Raw genomic sequence first — 21,298 nt, 5'->3', positions numbered from 1 at the left:
TCTTTAAATCGACGATTCAAAAGGACCCTCCATTGTGTTTAAGTAAAAGCACGAAATCGGCATTCTGATTTATCGTAAAGAAGCGTCCCAAATTGTCTTTAAGATAACATGTTTGAGTTTTTCGTGTTCATTCATAAATTATTTTGATGTCAGCATAGATGAAATGGCGATTGGTTATCTCTTCCTCTTGCCAGCCCCTTAAGGATCCGAGGTGAAATTAGTAGCAAGAAAGCATGTAATTGACAAAGTCACGTGTGCTCAGGGGGCCAGAAACTGGAGAGAGAAGAGAAAAAAAATCAAAAGAGGGAAAGCACATTAGACCATGCGAGCTAAATTTGTGATCGCACAAAATCAAGATGTTAGATTGATGCAGAAGACCACTCCGTTCCAAAGGGAAAGTTTTCATCTCACGAGTTTGGAGCAGAGGGCCCGTGGGGCAACATGGCCGAAGGTTAATTTTCTTTTCTATTGTTTTACTGTGATTTTCTCTCTTCCTTCTCCCCCTCCCCCTCTCCCACCCTTCTTTGCCCGTCCCTCCCTTCCCCTTTTTACCCCAATACTGAGCAATACCCCCACCCCCCGTCGCGCAGTGGGGCTTTCTGCAACCTATTGTTATAGATCTCCAAAAATGTTTTGTACCGCCCACACTGATTCACAACTTGAAAAGCTTTCAGGGGACTATTGTTTGAATTGTTTGAGTGTGATTAAGCGCAGTTTCAGTTAGTGAGCCCGAGAAAACTTTTATACACCTGCCCCCTCCCCCATTCCACCCCAACTTTAATCGAAAGTTATTGGGGGGGAGGGGAATGCACATTGCAAATAACCCTGGATTCAGTGCTGCCGCATGTGCATTAACTAGTTCTAATCATCTTCACGATTTCTTTCCTCCTCGTGCATGCCGGAAAGAATTAGTTTCGCTGAAAAATTCTTTTTGTAAATGGGAGTTGTTAAATCAGCAATATGCAAGTAAAGTATCGCTTGCTGTACTGTAATATGTGGCTGAAAAACGGAGTTAAATGAAAAAGTACACGTATGTACAGAAACGTGGAAGTTGTGATCGATAGAACATTGTGGCTTCCTCCCTCCTCCGCTTCCCCCTTTAACCCTTCAATTTATTTTTTGCAGAAAAAAAGGAATCAACCATTTAGTAACTCCCCCCCCCCCGGTCCGCGCCCCGAGCCCCCCTCCCCAGGGGGACCCCCCCCCCCCTTTCAATGAACTGTTTGGGACTACTGACTAACTGACTTTTTTGTCCTGTTCTACTCAGGCGGGGCAGGCAAAGGTGGTGGAGAAGAGCCCGGGAAGCTGCCAGAGCAGGCAGAGGACGAATCCCAGGTTTTGCACGGAACTGGCCACTGCAAGTGGTTCAACGTGCGAATGGGATTTGGATTCATCTCCATGATAAGCCGAGAGGGAAGCCCCTTGGATATTCCAGTCGATGTATTTGTACACCAAGTAAGCCAGACTGTGGTTTTTTTGTTTGTTTTTTTGCTTCCCATCTTTACTTGTTTCTATGTGGAGGAACTGACCGGTAGTTTTGTCAACTGACTTACAATAATGTGTCCTTCAAAATCTTTAAAATCACGAGTGATTGTAGTTTTTAGGGTATGTGCATGGGCTCTTTCCTGCGTGTCTTTTCCTAAACAGAAAATGAAATCTTTGAAATTTCAGTTCTGGGTGCTTGTTGACTTCAGTAATTTCCCTTCTTCTTTGCACAGCGAAATTGTAGTGTAGCTTCCGGTGTTACTGGTTACAATATTATGTGGTTTGTGTGTGGAAAATGAATTAAGAAGCGGTGATCATACTAAGTTTAAAAAAAAAACACGCCAGTTTTTTACTATAAGAATCTCTAGGTACCCTTATTTTAGACGCCTCTAATCACGGTAGCTTCCCCAATTATTTTATATTTGCTTATAGTGATTTGTAGATTCAAGTTAAAATAATTTGATTTCACAGTAAAATAAAGTCGGACATTGTTGATCTAGTATGGATATGAAGAAATGTAGGAGAGAATTTTTGGTAATCAGACATTTTAGAAACGTGCTCCGTGTAGGGCATAGATCCAAGGATACTGTCTCTTTAAGAGACTGAACTCAAAAAAAACATGTGGCCAGTGGCGGCTCTAGTTTGTGTGTTTAAAATGTACTAGTTGGCTACTTGAGGCAAATTTCCACCGTTGCTAATATTGTGTTTTAATTTTAAAAGATGCTAAAAAAAAAAAAAATAAAAGATGCTTAAATAACAAATATGCTGTCTTTTCTTCTCATTTTCGAAATTTTATCCGGAAACAAGAAAATGAATACATCTTCCCCTTTCACTCTTCTTAGTAAAAAAAGGTATCTACAAGTTTGCAAGCTTGATTATTTAATCCAAAGAAGTTGGAGAAATATAAATGATCTGTAAAGAATTATTCGAAGTAAAGGGATTTAAGACTAAAGAGGTTTATTTTAGCTTGATATCTGAGTTAAAAAGAATTGAATGCATGGATATCAGTCTTACAGGTTCACTAACATAGATACATGCAGGAAATACTTAGTGTATTTGCAAAAAAATTATGTTTTGATTGATAGTATGTTGCATGTTCCTGGTAATAATTTACAGCCTCCTTTCCTCCCTAAGGAATATCATCTTCAAATTAAGTATATAAACAATAGAAACATATGAAACCATTTTGTTTTGATCTGTTGTCCTGTGCTTGGTAGCTTCCTGACCTTGCTGTGTGGTGTGTTTTCCTTTCCTAAAGGCCTGGCTATCATTATTGGCTGTTTACATGTGGAAGGATCAGCATAATCTGTGAATTGAAGCAGGGTTTAAATACATAAATAGAAGTCCACAGACAGGCTACTGGATTTTATGCCTCCTATTTTATATGGCAGAATGAAGCCACATTTTCTGCTTTTCTCCTCCCTATACAGAATGACTGAAATCATTGACAAATCCATTTTCTCTCAGGCTCTGGCTTTCCCCTCTTTGAACCTTCTTTAGGTTGTTAAATTGTTCTTTACAATCTCATAAATTTGTTTTATAGATGAATGAAAAAAAATAGCCCTTTTCTTCTTTGTCTTATCACACCTTGTTATAATTTGGTTTTCTATGTTTACCTTTTAATATATTCAAATATTAGACATTTTATTAACTGATATTAATGTTGAGAACAATGAGTCATCCAGTTTTAAGCAATTTCATGGTTATATGTTGATAAGCATTTCTATATCTACCAAATTAAGAAATGCTGTATTGCTGAAAAAGTTTTTTTATATAAATGGTGAACAGTTTCTAGAGTACAACATAGATTATTCATATTAGACTTACTTTAATCTTCTGTTACACATCATGTATTTACTAAAGAGTATTAAAATGATATATGTGATTTTAAAAATGTCTCAAATATATGTGTATTTTTCATAAGAACAGTCTGGATATATTCTTAGGAAAAAGTATGTAAAAGTCAATAAAACTCAAGTATTAGTATTTTTGTGATGTAAGAAAAATCAGGGCAGTAATAATCTTCAAATTTAAAATTAAAAAGTGATATTTAAGGGCCTTTTTTAATGGTTACAGTATTTGTGTTTTAAAATATATTTATTTTTCTCCAGGGAAAATTATTTTGAATCTGTTTCTTTGTTACTGTTTCTGCTTTTGTTTCTTCTTGACTTTGATGCCTAGGTGAAGGGGTTTCTGTCTTATACTGGTAACATAAAATTTTGAGGAAGGCAGAATTCCACTGATTTCAGCAGCTCAACTGCAAGTAACAATTTGATGGCCATAATGATGTGTGCAGGGATCATGTGAGCATCACTTTACAAATCAGGTTGTGTTTCATGATGATTTCATAAAAGTTTTTAAGACATTTAAAAAATTATTTCTTAGCTGCCATTTTTACTGTATGAGCATTTTTGAAAGCATATTAGATTTTATGTATAATTAAAATTAGATTTTCCCCATTATATATATATTATTTTGTAATGAAAAGGCATCATAGATAATTAGGAATTTTAAATGTTTAACTACAGTGGCATCTAATTATTATTTTAAATATATGAAATAATGGGAGTTTTTTGGACTGTTTAGAAGTACATGTGTTACTGGAGTTTTAAAAAAGTATTCTGAAACATGTTTTTAAGAGTATATATTCGGGAAAAATTTAAAAAATGGTTTTAGTTACTTTAAAATAATATTTAAAAATTCATGCCAAAGCACCCAGGATATTTTTTTCTCCTTTAAAAATATTGACTGCAAAGAACTGCACATCAAAAGCATTAAGTTGCTATGAAAATTAAGAGAATATATGAATGTATTCTTAAAATAGAGCTGGACATTTTTGGTTACATAATTCTGTTTCAAATTTATTGGCAACAATACAGTCAAACTTTGATTTAGTTTCTATAATGTCACCAAGTCCTAAAAAATAAACCCAAGACTTAGGTACTGTCCTTTCTGTATCTTCAGACTTGTTAATAAATATAATAAGACTGCTGTTTGAACATGGTATGTGACCACTGGTTTAAAATGACTGTCTTTATTGGACTTCCTGATGTTAGCTGGTGATTTAAATAATCGTATTTTTATGGATTTGTAATGAATAGATGTATTTTGACACATGTTAATAGTGAAACATTGATAGCATTCAGTATTTTTTAAAACTTAACAAAAAGGTATAAATGTTATATTTGTGAATTTTGTCATAGTTTTAAGATGTTCCTTAAAATTTTTGATAATGATTTAGTTTGTAAGTAGAATAAATTTGTAGAAATTTCTTACTTAAGCAAACAGTGCAAAACAGAATCTTGTCTCTTAACTGAAGGAAGAATATAGATGGTTAATACAGATATGTAAGTATAGCTTCCTATTCAGGTTATGTCAAGTTATGTAAGTGCCAATAATTAATACTCTTATCAGTTTATTATTATTAATAATTTTTTAAAAATTTTGCACCCACAGATTATATAGTAACATGTTTAAATTACCTGGAAAGGTCTCTTGTCAAGTTTCTGAAATATTGTTATCTTTTAATAGGACTTAATATGTGATGATATTTTAAATGAATCACATGGTAATTAAATACTAGATCCTTTATGAAGGAGGGCAGTATTACTCAATAACTACCTGTTGATGTTATGTAACTTTTTCTTTATGTAGATATTTACATTTATTTTTAAAGTCATTACCTCAACTAATAAGATAAAATGATCATTTGAACTTTGTTTTGTCCAGAGGAAGTATAGAATCCATTCTCCTTATTACCCTCTCTACAGCTCATTTGCATAATAATATTTTCTTGCTGAGTTATATATTTGGGATTGTTAGCCATCAACTAGGATACAAAGAATTTTTAACATAAATATTTCATTTGCTTCACAATTTATGGAAGAATTTTTTTCAAAAATGACCATCATTTAGCAATTATCTTAGTTGTCTTCAATAGTATTTTAATTTGGTTTTGAAGTCTGTATTTACCTTTTAACTATTGATGTTTTCTTTTTATGCTTTCTATTTCTGATTTTTAGTTTGATGTGTATGGAGAATACAAATGCCTATATTACAAAGATTTTATATAATTTATGTTCCTTTTATTACTTTGCTCAAAAACATATCAAAGAATAATGAAAATAGAATAAATGAGTAATTATTACAGTATAGGATGTAAAAATATTTGGAGATGGCTAATATTTAATATATAATAATTGAAGTATTATACACAGTTCAATTGACGTAGGACAGAGTTCATGACTCAGTGTTTTTAACATTAATTAGCTACACAGTTATGAAAGTTAATTTACTACAATGTGCTCATGTTTAAGGGTTTTTCATAATAGTTAATTGTTAATTTATTAGCCATATCACTTTATAGTTCAGTATGAAAACATTTTCCAAACTCAGAATACATATGATTATTTTTATCCTTGGTGCTGTTGATAAATGTCACTGTTAAAAAATACATATATTTAGATTGAAATCTTGGAAATTTAAAATGTGATCATGTAACAATTATAGCTAATTTGTTAGTGAGTTATGCATGTTAACGTTTTGAAAATGGTTCCTGAAACTACCAAATTTTCCAGATGAATTTCCCAGTTGACCAATTCGAAAGAATCCCAAGTGAAATGCTTTCAAGTTATTTAATCATAAAGTCACATTTAAAGGTATTTAAATAAAAATTTTATAAGGCTTTAATTATTTTAAAAGATACTGGGTACTTTCCTTCTAGTTTTCAAATGGTGATCCATTTTCAGGACCTTTTATACTTCTAAAGTGATATTCTCATTTGGTTTAAACATAAAATGAATTGTGTACATAATTAAGACCGTGTCTTTCCTCCTCATTTTAAGCAGTATTGCTTAAATATTTCCCTCTTATTTATACCATTCACAGCAAATGAAGCTGATAAATTGAAGAATTGTTTTTTTAAACAAATATGTAAGTTGCAAGCCACTTACAAGTGTAGTGTAACATCTTATAAGCTATCTTTGACTCATCTCAGAGTTCTTGGGTTTCTTAAGAAATTAAAAACTTGTTACCTGCCCTCAACATGCTAGGTCCTTTGTTGTAAATTTTGTTGCTTTTGACACCAAGGAACCCTAATAAGGGTTTGAATTTGAATTATCTTCCTGTTCAGAAATTATATAATTTCTATTACAGATAGTTTTGTATATCTTAACTGAGCAGTTTTATTGGTATTGGGAATTAAATTTACTAGTTAAAAATATGATGTACTGTAGTTTTTATTTCTAAACCAAGTATAACCTCAATAAGTAAAGTAAAGGATATTTCTGACTAATGAAACTGGAAAATTTTTACATTAGATATGATATTTTGTAGACTTGGTTTGAAACTTAATATTGAGAAATTTCTCCCTTGGAAGTTCAACTTGTTCAGTATGTAGTATGGCATTGTAACATACAGTTATATGAAACAAATTATTTGTATTCTTCTCTAAAATAATTTGATAATATTTTCTAATAATCAGACAAATTGATAGCAGTAATATGTTAAAAAACAAGTTGTAGATCAGTGGGAGTACATTGAGAAATGACTTTTTGAAGAGTATCAATTGAGTAACAAAAGTGTTCATTCTGTTGCATTTTGATACATCAGGATTAATCTTATCTTCTATCTGGCAATAAATTAGAAGATTATCTGATGATTCCCCCCCTTCCTATCTAAATTTTGACAGTTTAGAAATGTCTCAAATAACTTTTATTGATAATTGGTAGCTTTAGTCTTATATTTCTTTCTATAATCAACCGTAAATTGGAATAAAAATACCTAACTTTTGGTGGGTTTTGAAGACTAGAGCTCTGTTGTATAAACTGCCTAGCAAGTTTGTGTTGACTAAATAAACTAAAATGTAAACTAGTCTTTGCCACGATAAAATCTTGAGTAAGTTATATATATGATGTGTAACTCAGTAGTATGTATTTGTGGTCGGAAATTAAACTGGTATCTTTTATGTGCTCTCTGTCAAATTAGACAAAATGTATTGCATAATATTATAGCTTAATTTTGATGACTGAACTGTAAGTCTTTTTATTATAATTTTATGGTATACAGTATGGTTTAATATTGTGTAACACATCAGTATATAAACTGAGACTTGGATGTAATTTTGTGATGTTTTTGTTTTACTGCTAATGGTTTGTTGTATCGTGAGGTTTTACCTGTGTATTCAGGTATACATATTCAGTTCGTATATTTTTCAGTGTAAGCTAAGGGGAAGATATGAAATATTGTCTTCAATAGAACTGCTGTGATAATTTAATACCTATTGCTCTATTAATAATTATTCAATCCTCATGAGATACAGTGGGATAGAGTTTGGTCAAATAGATCAGTGTTCAAATCCCAGTTTATTATGTTTGTAGGGCAAGTAAGTTACCTTGTCAGTGTTTCAGTATCTTACAAAGGAAGGAACAAGAACCTACCTGCTTTGTATAGGGTTATTATGAGGATTAAATGGTACTGCACATGTAAAGCATTAAACACAGAACTGGGCAGATCATAAGGACTCAGCAGTGTTTGTACATAGTTACTGTTACAAAGGAGATGTCATGTGGTAGAATGAGGGAGAAAATACCAGAAAGGAAGGTTTGAGTTTGGCTGTGCCACTTGGTGGAGTTCTTTCTTTTGACTAGTTGCTTCCAAGGAGCTTCAGTATTCTCATGGGTAAAATGTGGCAATAATAATTTTGGTCTCTATTTTTGAGGGGTGGGGTAGGGGTCAACTGAGGGAGCATACATGAAAATCATTTAACAATTCTAATGATCCAGGTTTGGTTTTAGTCTTTATTTCAAGCACTGTATTTTTAGTAACACTTTCACCAAGTAAATCATTGTCAGAATTTTCAAAAGATACTAAGCTCATGTCAATTATTTTTTGCCTTGTCAACTTAATTGAGGTATAATTTATATAGAATACAGTTCACCAAAGTTAAGTATAAAATGAGATGACTTTTTACACATTGTGTAACTACCACCGCCATCATGATACAGAACATTTCCTCACCCCAAAAGATCCCTTGCGCCCATTTGTAGTCATCCTTGAAGAAAAAAGGCTCTGTTGTCCTGGGTGATATCAATGTCATATTAACTAGTTAACTGCCCTGTTTTCTTTTAACTTTGTGTATTTAGCTATAAGCAACAATCCAGTATCCTTATGAATACATTCCACCCTTATTTTATGTTCTTTGTTTTTGTTTATTTCTGCTTGCCAGTGACCTTTTCCCCACCAGTAGTTTTTTGTGCTTGTGAAAGTAAGATTAATTAGTATACATTTCACTGATCTTCAATCTTAATTTCATTTATCCTAATGGTACTTTTTCACACACATAAACTGCTTGCCTAAAGGACATAATTAAGCTTATTGATGTTCATATTTCTTGTCAGAAATTTAATGGATTTCTTTCTCCACTGAGTTTTTGTATAGATATTCTTAGAGCTTTAAATCAGCAAGATGGCTGTATCCAAGTATTAACTTTTAAGAAAATGGTTACTCTAAGAAAAACTTACTGTTCAGTAATTTATCTATTCAACTGTTTTTTTTTAACTGATCACATACTAAGTGTAAAGGCTTAATAAGAGTTTTGCTCTCCAGATTGCTGTATGTTCTTCCTATTTTCTTCCTTTTAGCAAACTTCTTAATAAGATTTTTCCAATTAATTCACATTCTTTTCATACACGGTATGGAGCAGAGACTCATTTTCCCATGTACTATTCACTTTCTTTTTACAAAGTTTAATTGTGCTCCTCTACCAGTAATTTGGGGATAATTATGATGAAAAAAATGTTTGTTTTTAAACTTCTGAACTAAATGCAATGATTCCTCACAATCATTCTCATAAGTCTTATATAGTTTTCAGATTTCATGTATAGAAACTAAACTATCTTTAGTATTGCTGAGAATCAGGTTATTTTATTGTGCTATTAATAAAATGCTTAATTTTTACCAGCTTTTGTTATAAGACATCTAAAAATCAAACCCCACTGAAATTTATTACCTTTGTTAATCTTAAAGGTAGCTTCCATTTTAAAATCTTGTATGTTTGCTAATAGCTAAAATATTTATTGTTTTATTCTATATTTGTAAATTTCAAATTAATTGTACTTTGGCTTTCATCTGTTCATGAACGTTTCTTAAGCTTTGTAAGCAATTCCCTAAGTCATTATTGATAGAAACTAGAATGTTCCTAACTATAATTTCTAAATTTTTTTTATCCTAACATGTTTTCTTTCAAATGAATTATCTTTATCTTTAATTCAGTCTGTAACAGAAGTCTGACAACACAGGTTATATCACTTTAAATACTTAATAGATCATTGATGTGTTGTACAGCTTGGAATGAATCCCATCAACTTTTCTCTGAAGCTCAGATTTTTATAACACATCATTTTGCTTACAATATGGCAACATTGGTGCTTGGAAACTAATTCCACTTTTCAGCAGCTCCTTTAAATAGATTAAATGATACTAGAGACGTGTACCTAACACAGTTAAGTATAAGCCATACATTTAAAAAGATAAATGAATAAATCTTTTTCAATTTTAAAAGAAAAAACAAAAAGCTCTTTTTAAGATCGGTTAAACTATGAGTCAGAAACGTAATCACAGTCTTGACCTCACTTTTTTTTTTTAGCTCTCTAATTAAAATTTTTAGTTGAATACTAAATCTCAGGACAGTTGGATTTGCATGTTTGCCCCTTTCACTGTTTCCTCCCCCATGCCATTGAAGAATTTTGAATGGGGAGGAATTTGCGCCCTTTGGCTCAGGTTGCAGACCCACTTGATCAAGCCAGAGAAGCCAGGGTCAGAACTATTCATTGCTTATCTTTTCCTTGGGCCACTTGTAAATCCTGCCTTTCTGCTCTGCAAAAAAAATCTCTTTATATTAGACTTATAATAAAGTCTGGAGAATAAAAATAAGCCTAATAGTTGATGCTTGATTGTGAATCCACATGGGTTAATTTCACTTTTTGAAGTTTTTCATGGCACTACAGCTTATTTGATGTACATAATTTTGTTTAAATGCATGCTATTTCATTAGACATTAGGCATTAGACATTCAAAAGTATCCTCTTGGTAGTGAAAGTATGATATATAATATTATATCTCAGGTTGAGATTTAACACCCTTAAAATGCAGTAATTACTGTTAAGTGAATTAAATTAGTTAATTTGAATTAAATCTATAAAAAGCCCCAAAGTATTTTGTTTTAAAGTGCTTAATTTCTAGCATGTATGCTGACACTGAAAATTTGCCTGAATCAATTATAGCACAAGTTTATGAACTGTATCAATAATGGTGTAAAGACTTTAAATATAGACCCAGGTTTAAACAAACACAAAACACTTTGTTCTTATCTCAGCATCCCTTAAAAGTATACAGCTCTGGTTCAAGACCTCAGGACCACCCATCACCCTGGACATTGGATACTCCTATTTATTCTAGAAGCTTGTGAAGTATCTGTGTGTCAGTGGGGGGATGGTGTGTGTATCTGTGTAGGGAATCACAGTTAGGTGATTTTATCCCAACAAAACAGCACCGTTGTTTATAAACTGAATTATGTTTCTGTATCCGTAGAATTTCCTAGTTGTAAAAACCTTATTTACATTAAATGTGTTATTTTACACAAGTGCTGGTTGCAGTTTTCACGTTTTTGATGCTTTCAGAAGGTTAGAGTGGGCGTCCATTAAGATTAACCTCAATCCATTACAGCTTTTTGGTTTGCAGGCCCCACCCATTGGCCTTGGATAGCTAATACCGAGCTTTTGTTTCTTCCTGTAGAAAGGAAAGGAAAGGAAAGAAAACTGTTCTTTCTTTCTCATTGTGTAAGTCATGTGACTTCCCTATTAGTTAGTTACAGAGTTGAAATGAATCTCAAAATACATAAGATATCAAAGGTTATGTGAAGTATTTATTGAAATGTGCCCCTTAATTCCTGTGTTTTATGCATTAAAATATTTGTTTTGAATAACTATACCTTAGTTTACATCCATGAAGTTCTTTTGGAAGCCAAAAAGATAACTAAATAGATTTATAAAAGAATACTGATCTTTTTATCTATATCATGGTAATTGCTTAGTTTACTCAAAAATTTTTCTGTCAGTTATCTTGTAGCATTGTTTGAGGTTTCTAAACTGTAGCTTATTTCTCAGAACTCACAGTGTAAAAAAAGTAGGAGTGGTATTTGGGATGATTTTAGCAAGGAAAATTTGCTGATAGCAAAAAAGAAATGTGTTATAGGATTGCATGTAAACACAAGAAGGAACTAATTGGGTATATTTCTTTTTGCTCCTCTTTTCTCTCACCTCTCTATAATAGTAAGTGGTGTAGCTAGCTGTTGGAAAATGCTATCCAGCTCTTAGAATATTTACACTGATGTTTAGTCTCAATTTGGTTGATTTAGTCATGATGTTACAATTTACTATTAAATTTTTAATCTTTAAAATTGTTTTAATCTGTTTTTAAGCTGTTCTCCCAAACCTTTAAAATCTATTTTAGTAAACAGTAGACCTGTCCTCAAATAATAAATAAGATATTTTTAAAAACAGTAGTTCTAAAAGAAGTATCCTGTCGATGATTTTTAAAATATAATGTTCTTTGAGAGTGATATTTCCCTGCAAATAATTATTTTTAAGACTTCTAAGAAGAATGCTTCTGTGTTTTAAAATCCTGCATGCATTTTTATTTAAAATGTTTCAATAAAATATGTTCTTACATAAAAGCATTTTTTCTTACATTTTATCGGAGTCTAATAGATTTTAAAAAGGCAATGATATTTAATGCTATGATTTTGCTATCATCCAAAGTTATTTGGTTAGATAAGATTTTTTAATATGAAAATTTTGTGAAGTTGTGTAGAAAAGCTGCTTAAGTTTAATAATACTGGGTTATCAATTTGTAAATAACCAGGATCTGGTTTGAAGTCAGGAATGTGCTAGTCCATGCTTTCATGGGCATTAAAATTCATAGTAAGTGATTTATTTTGCATGTGTTTTACAATTGAATATTTGAGCTTCCAATTATTTCATTAATGTTACTTTTAAATATTTATTGATCTTTTATTTAATGTTTATAAATTGCCACTAAAATTTTCCATTGAGAAAAGGTTTAAGATACTAAATATTTCAAATTTGTGATACTTCTTTATTTACTATTTGGATAACAAAGTATTCATAAAACACCTAGCAGTCTATTTTTAAGGTTTTGAATTAGTACTGGCATTTTTTGGTTGAAATAATCCATTTAGTATCTTAGTGTCACTCTGAATTTAACATAAAAGATTAAGAAATAAAGACTAGTTAAAAAAGATTACTACCAGGTTTTTCTGTGTAACATGTTTTTATTAAACTTTGATATCAGAAAGTGAAAAGTTGGTTGCTTTCCCCGTTATCATTTATTTTCCTCCTGCTAAAGTTTTCTTTAACTTGTGTGGAGAAAAGTCATTTTTAAATGAATTTAGATGACTCTAAGTCTCTTCATGTTCAGTCAGAACTATTAATACAAGGTTTATTTGTGGGGAGTAGTACCACCTGGGATATTGCTACTTGTTTTCATGAAGGTTATTGTAAATATATGATTGATGAATCACTTGATTTCTGGACTTTTTTCTCCTAAAGTAAACTTTATACTAAATGGGAAATGATTTTTCAAATTGTTGAAATATCTGAAGGTCTAAGTAAACAGGGACATTTGTTTCAGTACATGTTCTTTAAGGTATTTTCTTTTAAAGATATTCTAATATAAAAAAGCCTTAGTATGTAACCTTAGGGAAGTTGTCTTGTTAGTTATTGACCACTTTTCCTGATTCTCTGCCTTTATTTTTAAAGTATTTGGTCACTATTAAGTCATTAATATTCCTAAAGGTAATCCATAATACCCTGTGAGATTCAGTGGTGAACATGTATTCAATTATTCAAATTTACAAAATTCAAACAATTTTTTTGAATATCTCTTAAGACATGGAATAATGTCTTCAGAGTAAGATTTTGACAGAATAGAATTCATTATTTTGATATACATGTATAGATTTCCATTTTTAGCTGTAAATTGAAAAAAGAAATTACTCCAATTATTAAAGTATTATGTTGTCCCAAAATGATTCCCTGCCCTAACATCATTTGATCTGCCACCAGGAATTATTACTGCCTTAAGTGGTCTGTCTTTAGTGTCCGCCTCCCTTTTTGCCCTCCCCCACTCCCCTTCGGGAAGGAAGCCTGGGGCCCTGGCTCTAGAGATACCAGGAAAAGCAATCACTCAGCAGAAAGTGTCTGTCTTTAGCAGAAGTATCATCCCTTGCAGAAGCGTGTAGTTGAGAAGAGGTTAAAAACAGATTAATTAAGAGTTTATCAAATTTACTTTACATTCATTTAGAATACATTTTTGATACAGCTGGATATTGTGGTGTTATGAAAAAAGAAGTCAACTTTGTCTGTTTCGGGCATTAGCAAAGTCAAATTTAGTCCTTCACCACTTTTCTTTCTTAGCTTCAATTAAATCTTTTATACTGTTTCTAAAGGGTGTTGCCAGTGGTTTTCCTAACTTTGAAGAGGAGAGTGAGTTCTGAATGAAAACCATGAGTGGTTAGGTAATTTTAACGTTTCTCAACACTTAATGATTATTTGAAGTATTTTCCTAGATTTCCAAAAGAAAGTATATATGAAATGTTTCACTCAATGTGAGTTGTCATCTAAAGATAATGTATGTCTAGCACATTTTTGCCTAGAAGGCTTTTTAAACCACAGACTGACTCATAAAGTAGGCTAACAGTGAAAATAAACTGATACTGATAGATCTAGAAATGTTTTAATTATTTACTTCCTTAGATTGTTCGTAAAGTGCTTTTTTGTTGGTTTCAGGATGAGTAAGGAAATGCAGATTTAGTAGGGTAAACACTGTAAATTTTGGCATAAGCTTGCTGAAGGGCCCAAGTTTCTTTGTGCTATAGATACTTGGGCCAGCATTTCTTCATTTTAAAGGGCAATCCCTTTTCTTAGCTCCACATGTGTTTAAGTCTCTCATACTTTTGACCCTTTGAAAAAATTAAGCAGCATGGCCATGGAATCTCAAAATGAACTTAAAGAGGATTTTAGAAGTTATAGTTCATGTCTGAAAGATAAAAATAAATAATAAATAATATTGTGTAATACTTATGTTTTATAGAGTAAATCAAAGATGTTTGACATTTTTGAATGTTGTTTACCAAAAGGGCAAATATAAAAGTAAAATTTCATGCGTATTTCAAATAATGTAAAAATGATGAGTATAAGTAAAATTTTGGTAGAATAACTTGAAAAAGACAGAATATAATCATATATTCCTTTCTGTTAGTCTAGCCCCTCTCCAGATCAACAGACATTTGTATTTGGTTTGTTATAGCCACTGCTGATGCTAAGTTCCCACTACTATCATTCCCTGGGGATGGACCCCATCATTTGATCCTGTCTTCCCATCATCCAGACTCCCCTGTATCAAGGTTTCTATTCCACCAACACAAGAGACCGTTCAGCTACAGCCGATCAATATTGTAGCAATGACAGTGATTATGACATCAATAACAACAGAATGATAATAGTATCATGTAATTTTATAGTGTTTGCATGTGCAAGGTACCATGCTAAGGGTTTTACATCCATTAAATTTTCTCAAGTCTGAAACATAGTTACTATTATTGTCTCATATTTACAGATAAAAACATGATCTTAGAATTAGAATTGCCTAATTTACACAATTGAGCCAGCAATATGACTCCAGAGCAGTGCTGTTGACTCTCTGGATTCCAGCCACATTTTTAGCTGTTTTAATTTTATATTGATGTGCTTATCTTATGCTAAGTGCTTCAGTTTCAGTTGTGAGCCACAAGCAGACGGGGATTCTGATTCTGACTTCACGAATTTAAAGAACAGTAGGGGAGACAGACAATCAGACCACATAAATGAAAGTAACATAAAAACCACAATGAGTGCCTAGAGGAAAAGGTACATGGTCCTGTGAGTATATAATTGTGAGGGCTCTAACCTAGTTTCAGGGTCAGGATGACTACTTTGGGGATGACTACTTTGTGATGAGAGTAGAAAAATTAGTAGATAATGAATAAGGGAAAGAATGTTTCAACAGAGGAAAGGAGAATGTAGAGAGGCAGGAGGGAAAATGAACATTAGCTTTACAATGTGTTAGGATTAAAAGATCGGTAATATCCTGTCCCTGTCTTTAAGAAGCTTGCAGTTAGGGGCATGTGTGTATATGTGTGTGTTGTGTGTGTGACCAGTGGTTCCCACAGAGTGATAAGTGCTAGGATAAGAGCATTAAGGCATTGCCTGTGCTTTTAGTAGTGAGAAAAGTTTGATGAAAGAAGAGGTCATTTGAGATATGCTGTGGAAATACCTAGGAACTTGGTAGCCTGGGAGGGCATTTCGCATCATACTTGTGCAGAGATGACAAGTGAAAGAGCCTCTATAGGTAGGTAGGGTGTCAGATGCTTACTGGGTGGAAGGAATAGGCAAAGGGCATGGTGGAACTGTGCTGGAGGATGAAACTCTCAGGCCTGGGTGGGCCAGCTAGACATTAGGCAGGTTTATCCATTGGTCCTCACCTTAAACATTGCTATTTTTGAATTTCTTTAAAGTGCTCCTGCCCCCCAAAGCTTCATTGGCTATTTGTTTTTAAATAGAATTTAGATTTTTTAGCCAGGCATTCCAACTCTTCATGACCTGATTGAATCTACTTTTACAGTCTTTCTTGTCATACTTATTTAAATTGTTATCTTTTGTCAAATCACAACATAGCCTATATGTCTTCGCCTCTTCCTCTTGGCACAGACAATACTGTCTTTCCCCAAATTCCTTCCTACGTTCGCCTTTGAAAATTCTTGCCATCTTTGAAAATCCAGCCCCAAATTCAGATCCTTTTGCTGAAGACTTTCCTCATCATTCTAGCTAGAATTGCTCGCTTACTTCTTAGAAACTTCAAAACTCTTTTTGTCATAGATTGTCTGCTGTTAAATTTTGTTGTGTCTCCAACTAAATTGTAAACTCTTGAGTGGAATTGTCTTACCAAATTTTGTATTTTGTGCAGTATAATGCTTTTCATAATTCATACACAAAAATATTTCTTGAACATTAAAGTGTAATACATTAGGAACATTTCCCCTATCTTCCATTGAATGAAAGATATGGATGTTATTCAAAAAAGCATACGTAAACTCTTCTTTAAGAAAACCTAGTGTTCAACTTATGTTTGCTTCTCTTTTAATATCACTCTTACGTGTTCATTATGCATCAATTTACACATGGTAAACTCTGCTTTTATGGACCCAGAACACTTGGGGCTTCTGCCCCTCTCTTTTTTTTTTTTTTTTAGCAGAAAAGATGGTGGCTTCTCTGCTGCATTTATTGCTAAGTCTAAAATGTCTGCAGTATATTGGAGGGGAGGAACTTACGTGTCTCATTTTCTATTTAAGTCCAAAGAGCTTGAACTTTATTCTTTTTCCTTGGGTAAAACTTCCACCTGTGACAATTCCTTTCATATATACTGATTTCCAGTCTGGAGGACATACCTTTTCACTTCTCCCTATTGCAAACATTCACCAAAGTGCTTTAGTTGGCTAAGAAAAGTTAGTGTCATTTCTGACTCCTGTCTCTTCTTTATCCTTCATGTCCAACCAGTAATTGTTGCTGCTGCTTTTATAATCTCAAAATGTCACACAATTTCCTGTCATCTATACTTGAGATCTTAATGATCAGAACCCAACCTTGATTAGCTACTTAGGTTCCATACCTAAAAGAGTGAAGACCTGAAAGGTAGGCAAATCAGAGAAAGAAGCTTTGGAATTAGACAGGCGTTAAGTCAAGTCTATGGTTTTTCCAGTGGTCATGTATGGATGTGAGAGTTGGACTGTGAAGAAAGCTGAGCACCGAAGAATTGATGCTTTTGAACTGTGGTGTTGGAGAAGACTCTTGAGAGTCCCTTGGACTGCAAGGAGATCCAACCAGTCCATTCTAAAGGAGATCAGTCCTGGGTGTTCATTGGAGGGACTGAAGCTGAAGCTGAAACTCCAATACTTTGGCCACCTCATTCAAAGAGTTGACTCATTGGAAAAGACCCTGATGCTGGGAGGGATTAGGGGCAGGAGGAGAAGGGGACGACAAAGGATGAGATGGTTGGATGGCATCACCAACTTGATGGACATGAGTTTGAGTAAACTCCGGGAGTCGGTGATGGACAGGGAGGCCTGGCATGCTGCAATTCATGGGGTCGCAAAGAGTCAGACACGACTGAGTGACTGAATTGACTGACTGAAGATGTGATGTTGAGGTCTTTTTTCCCTTGGTGAGCCTCTGCAAGCATATCGCTTTCCAGAGGGGACTTGGTGGTAGGCAGTCTTCGTCAGGACTTAGCTCCTTCAGGTCATTCAGCAGACTAAACACCTACTATGTGAGATAATAGCAATGAGCAGAAGAAGATGAACAAAAATACCTTTTCATGCATTAACTCTTATTCCCCTGCCTTTTTTTTAATCTTCTGTTTCACTGTAAAAAATAGGGACATAGACTAACAATACTCAGTACAAAATATGGTGTCTCTAAGAAATTCCATAGTGATATTTGAACTCTGGAAAACAATCTCAGGAGAATTGGCACATGTGCATTAAAAAAGGTTTTATTTTGGGAGAAAAGAAAAAATAAAAACACATATGAGATGATGGCTTTAAGTCTGAATTAATTATACTTTGAGGTACATATAGTATTATTCTCAATAAAGAGAAGTAGAGGTAGTAGAGGTTAATGATTCACAGCAGGATTTCTCAATCTTAGCACTTTGGGCCAAGTTGGAGCTTTGGGGCCAGATAATTGTTCGTTGTGAGAGGTTATCCTTTGCTTTATAGAGTATGTAGCAATATCTCTGACCTCTATCCACTAGATACCAGGAATACACCCCCCCAGTTGCGTTAACCAAAAACATCTCTCATCATTGCCAAATGTCCCCTGGATGACAAAATTGCCCCTATTTGAGAACCTCTGATTAAATGACTTTGTTAAGTGCTTTACTATATATCTAACGTTTCATAATTATTATCTGTAGTCTTTTGTTTTATACAGAATTGGTCTAAATGATTTTAGAGGGCCTGAACATTTGGGATAAGACCAATAAATTCATATTTAAATAACAGTGTGAACTGAAAGCTAAGTATGAAACATTCTAACATTTTAATTTCAGAATGTCATATCATTCTGATGATAAATGTCGTATATGTTGACTATGGGAAATTTAGACAAAGGAAAATATAATAAGAATCACCCATTAGTCCACCATCCAGAGCTAACCACTGCTTACCTTTCATTTATTTTTTTATGCTATTTACTGGGAAAAAAATTATTTTTTCTTTTTTTGCAAATGGGGAAAATAACTTTCAGTTGTCAAATTATTGCCAATTTAGAGAAATTTTAAACTAAACTATAATAGGAAAATAAATTTATAAATTAATATAGAAATTTTTGTCATCTGGGAAAATTCAATAAAAATCAGTGGCATTATATTAATATGTCTTAATTTTTGCATGCTAAATATAGAAAGTATTGGTATGTTCTATTTATTTTGTATAAAAATTTAGAAGGTCTTTATTAAATTGTTGACTAGTTTTCAGTTTTATAGGCAAGTTAATATTTTTTTTCCTAGCTGATGTGGAATTCAATTCTGCTATTTATATTTAGAGATGACCTTCATTTTAAAATATACTATTTGAAATTCTGTAATTTAGTATCTTAAATTTTTTAAGTAAAATTCCATGAAAGAATCGTTATTAAAATTTATCAGTTTGTACAAGCTTTGATGAATCTATATATATAACAAAAGCATATTAAGTACCTTGTTAGTGTTACATGCAGTTGAGAGAAGGTGAGTTTTTATTTCTTTTAGAAAGGAAGATGTTTGGCCACAGAGCAAAGAGTAAAAAAAACATTCTTGGCAGGAAAATTAATGCAGATAGTCAAAGGTAAAAACTGTCCTTATTTTGAGTTGGAAAATTTTTATATATGACATAAGGAGTTTCCTGGAGCCCTTCTCAACTTGAAATTCCCAAATTGGTTTCAAAGATGCACAAAAGTATATATTCCTTTTTTATACTCAGAATAACCTAGATTTCAGTGGCAGATATACTTTAGGTCTGTCTGACACTATAGGAATTAAAAACCTATATTAAAGGAACCTATATTAATTTTCACTTAATATGAAAGGAAATAGCCTTTATTGTACCCTCTTTATATGTTTGTTTCTCAACAGCAATTGATTCATTATCTGCTCATCCACATATTTGTTAGTTGTCACCCATGTATCTTTACTCATTGAGATTCCCCTTCTACACTCAGATTGGATTAACATTTTCATATTGTGTGCACTTAAATTGTTGGCTAGGCCATTCATTTTCTCAACAAAACCACGAGGAACAGTTGTGCTGAGAAATCTAATGTCCATCCTTAGTCTAATGTCAGTAATTTTGTTCCTACCACATATTCAAAGGTATGCCTGTTGCTGTCAGTTTCTGCTATGGATTTCATGCTGTACATTTTCTCTTGTCTCCTGGATATTTGGCCCATTCTCAAGATAAATGCTAATCAGAATGGAGGTTGGACTTCACGGTTCGGGAACATCTTATTTTAGCTAGTAAAAAGAAAGTACCACAAAGGTTCCTGGATATATTCTTTCTCCTTTTAAAATTCACCTTAGCCTTTGCTTTCTTTGTGGTATTAGTTTCCCCATCTCTTCTATAATACTGCTGTTTTGAAATCTTTCACTCATTTTGCTCCTCTCACCCTGTTGTGTGTTTCTCCTCTTGCTCAATTTCCACCCCCACTCTCTCTTCCTGGCGTAAAGAGCTTCTGTAGGAAATTGATAATCGGTGTCTTTCTGCTTCAAAGTCTTTAACACATGGAGCTGGCTGCTAAGAGAAATTGACCAGGTTCCTGTGATCCTTGTCAGTTTCTCTGATTAATCAATTTTTCTTTACTGGAGAAGCTGCTTTTAACAAAAGAAAACTAGCTTGAAATTTCAATCATTTGCCCATTGCTGCCAAGCGTCTATCTGCTCTTCTGTTCCTATTTATCACTTCAGCTTTTTATTATAAACTTTTAAATCTTGACTTTCAGTTACCTCATTTATACTGGAGGATGAACAGCCAATTTCATTTAATTCATACATCCTAGACAGTTACAGCTGATTTTAATACTTGCACAATTTAATTTGTAATGCTGTTTCCTATTCAGAAGGGAATGATTGCAAATCAAAATGAGTGTATTTCTTTCCTAACTTGTTGACTTTCCTACAAAACCAAGGCAAAGCACTTCCAAAGCACTTAAAAGAAAATCATGCTGTCATAGAAACTAATGCAGTGAGATCTAGAGAAACCAGGGAGAGTTACTATATTGCTTTTTCTTTAATAGAGGTATTTCTTTAAACACGTCAAGTACTATTATACTTAGATACAGAGTTAAAAGAATTTGTCTTTAGGTCATGGGCAAGTTTGAGCTGCCAGTTAGCCTGATAATAAGGTTTATACGATCTGATGAGAGAATTTACAAAATGACCAAAATATATTTGGACTATTCCTTAGGCATTATATAAAGGTGTTTACACATAGTGGTATTAGATATAGACAAGACTATTCCTAGGAAGGAGTTAATTTGAATGACTCCAGGCCCAGTGGTGAAATTGAATGATGGCTAATGCTCCAAGGCATGTTTTGCAAATGAGTGTTCTATGGTGTTTTAGTAAGTGTTCCCTGAAAGGGAAAAAAAGTCCTTACTCATTAAGT

At 33.1% G+C, this 21,298-nt stretch overlaps 1 protein-coding gene across 1 annotated transcript in view; it reads left to right on the top strand.

Moving 5' to 3' along the window:
- The first annotated feature begins 441 nt into the window (after positions 1 to 441).
- LIN28B (lin-28 homolog B) overlaps positions 442 to 21,298 on the top strand; it is a 116,204-nt gene continuing 95,347 nt past the window's right edge. Inside the window, exons 1-2 of the mRNA XM_040239113.1 lie at positions 442 to 451; positions 1,268 to 1,455. Of these exons, the coding sequence (XP_040095047.1) occupies positions 442 to 451; positions 1,268 to 1,455 (198 nt within the window). The remainder of the gene's footprint in view (positions 452 to 1,267; positions 1,456 to 21,298) is intronic.

Source organism: Oryx dammah, unplaced genomic scaffold (genome assembly GCF_014754425.2).
Source record: "Oryx dammah isolate SB20612 unplaced genomic scaffold, SCBI_Odam_1.1 HiC_scaffold_4, whole genome shotgun sequence".
Taxonomy (NCBI): Eukaryota; Metazoa; Chordata; class Mammalia; order Artiodactyla; family Bovidae; genus Oryx; species Oryx dammah.
Note: the sequence above shows the minus strand (reverse complement) of the source record. Positions and strands in the feature narration are given on the sequence as shown.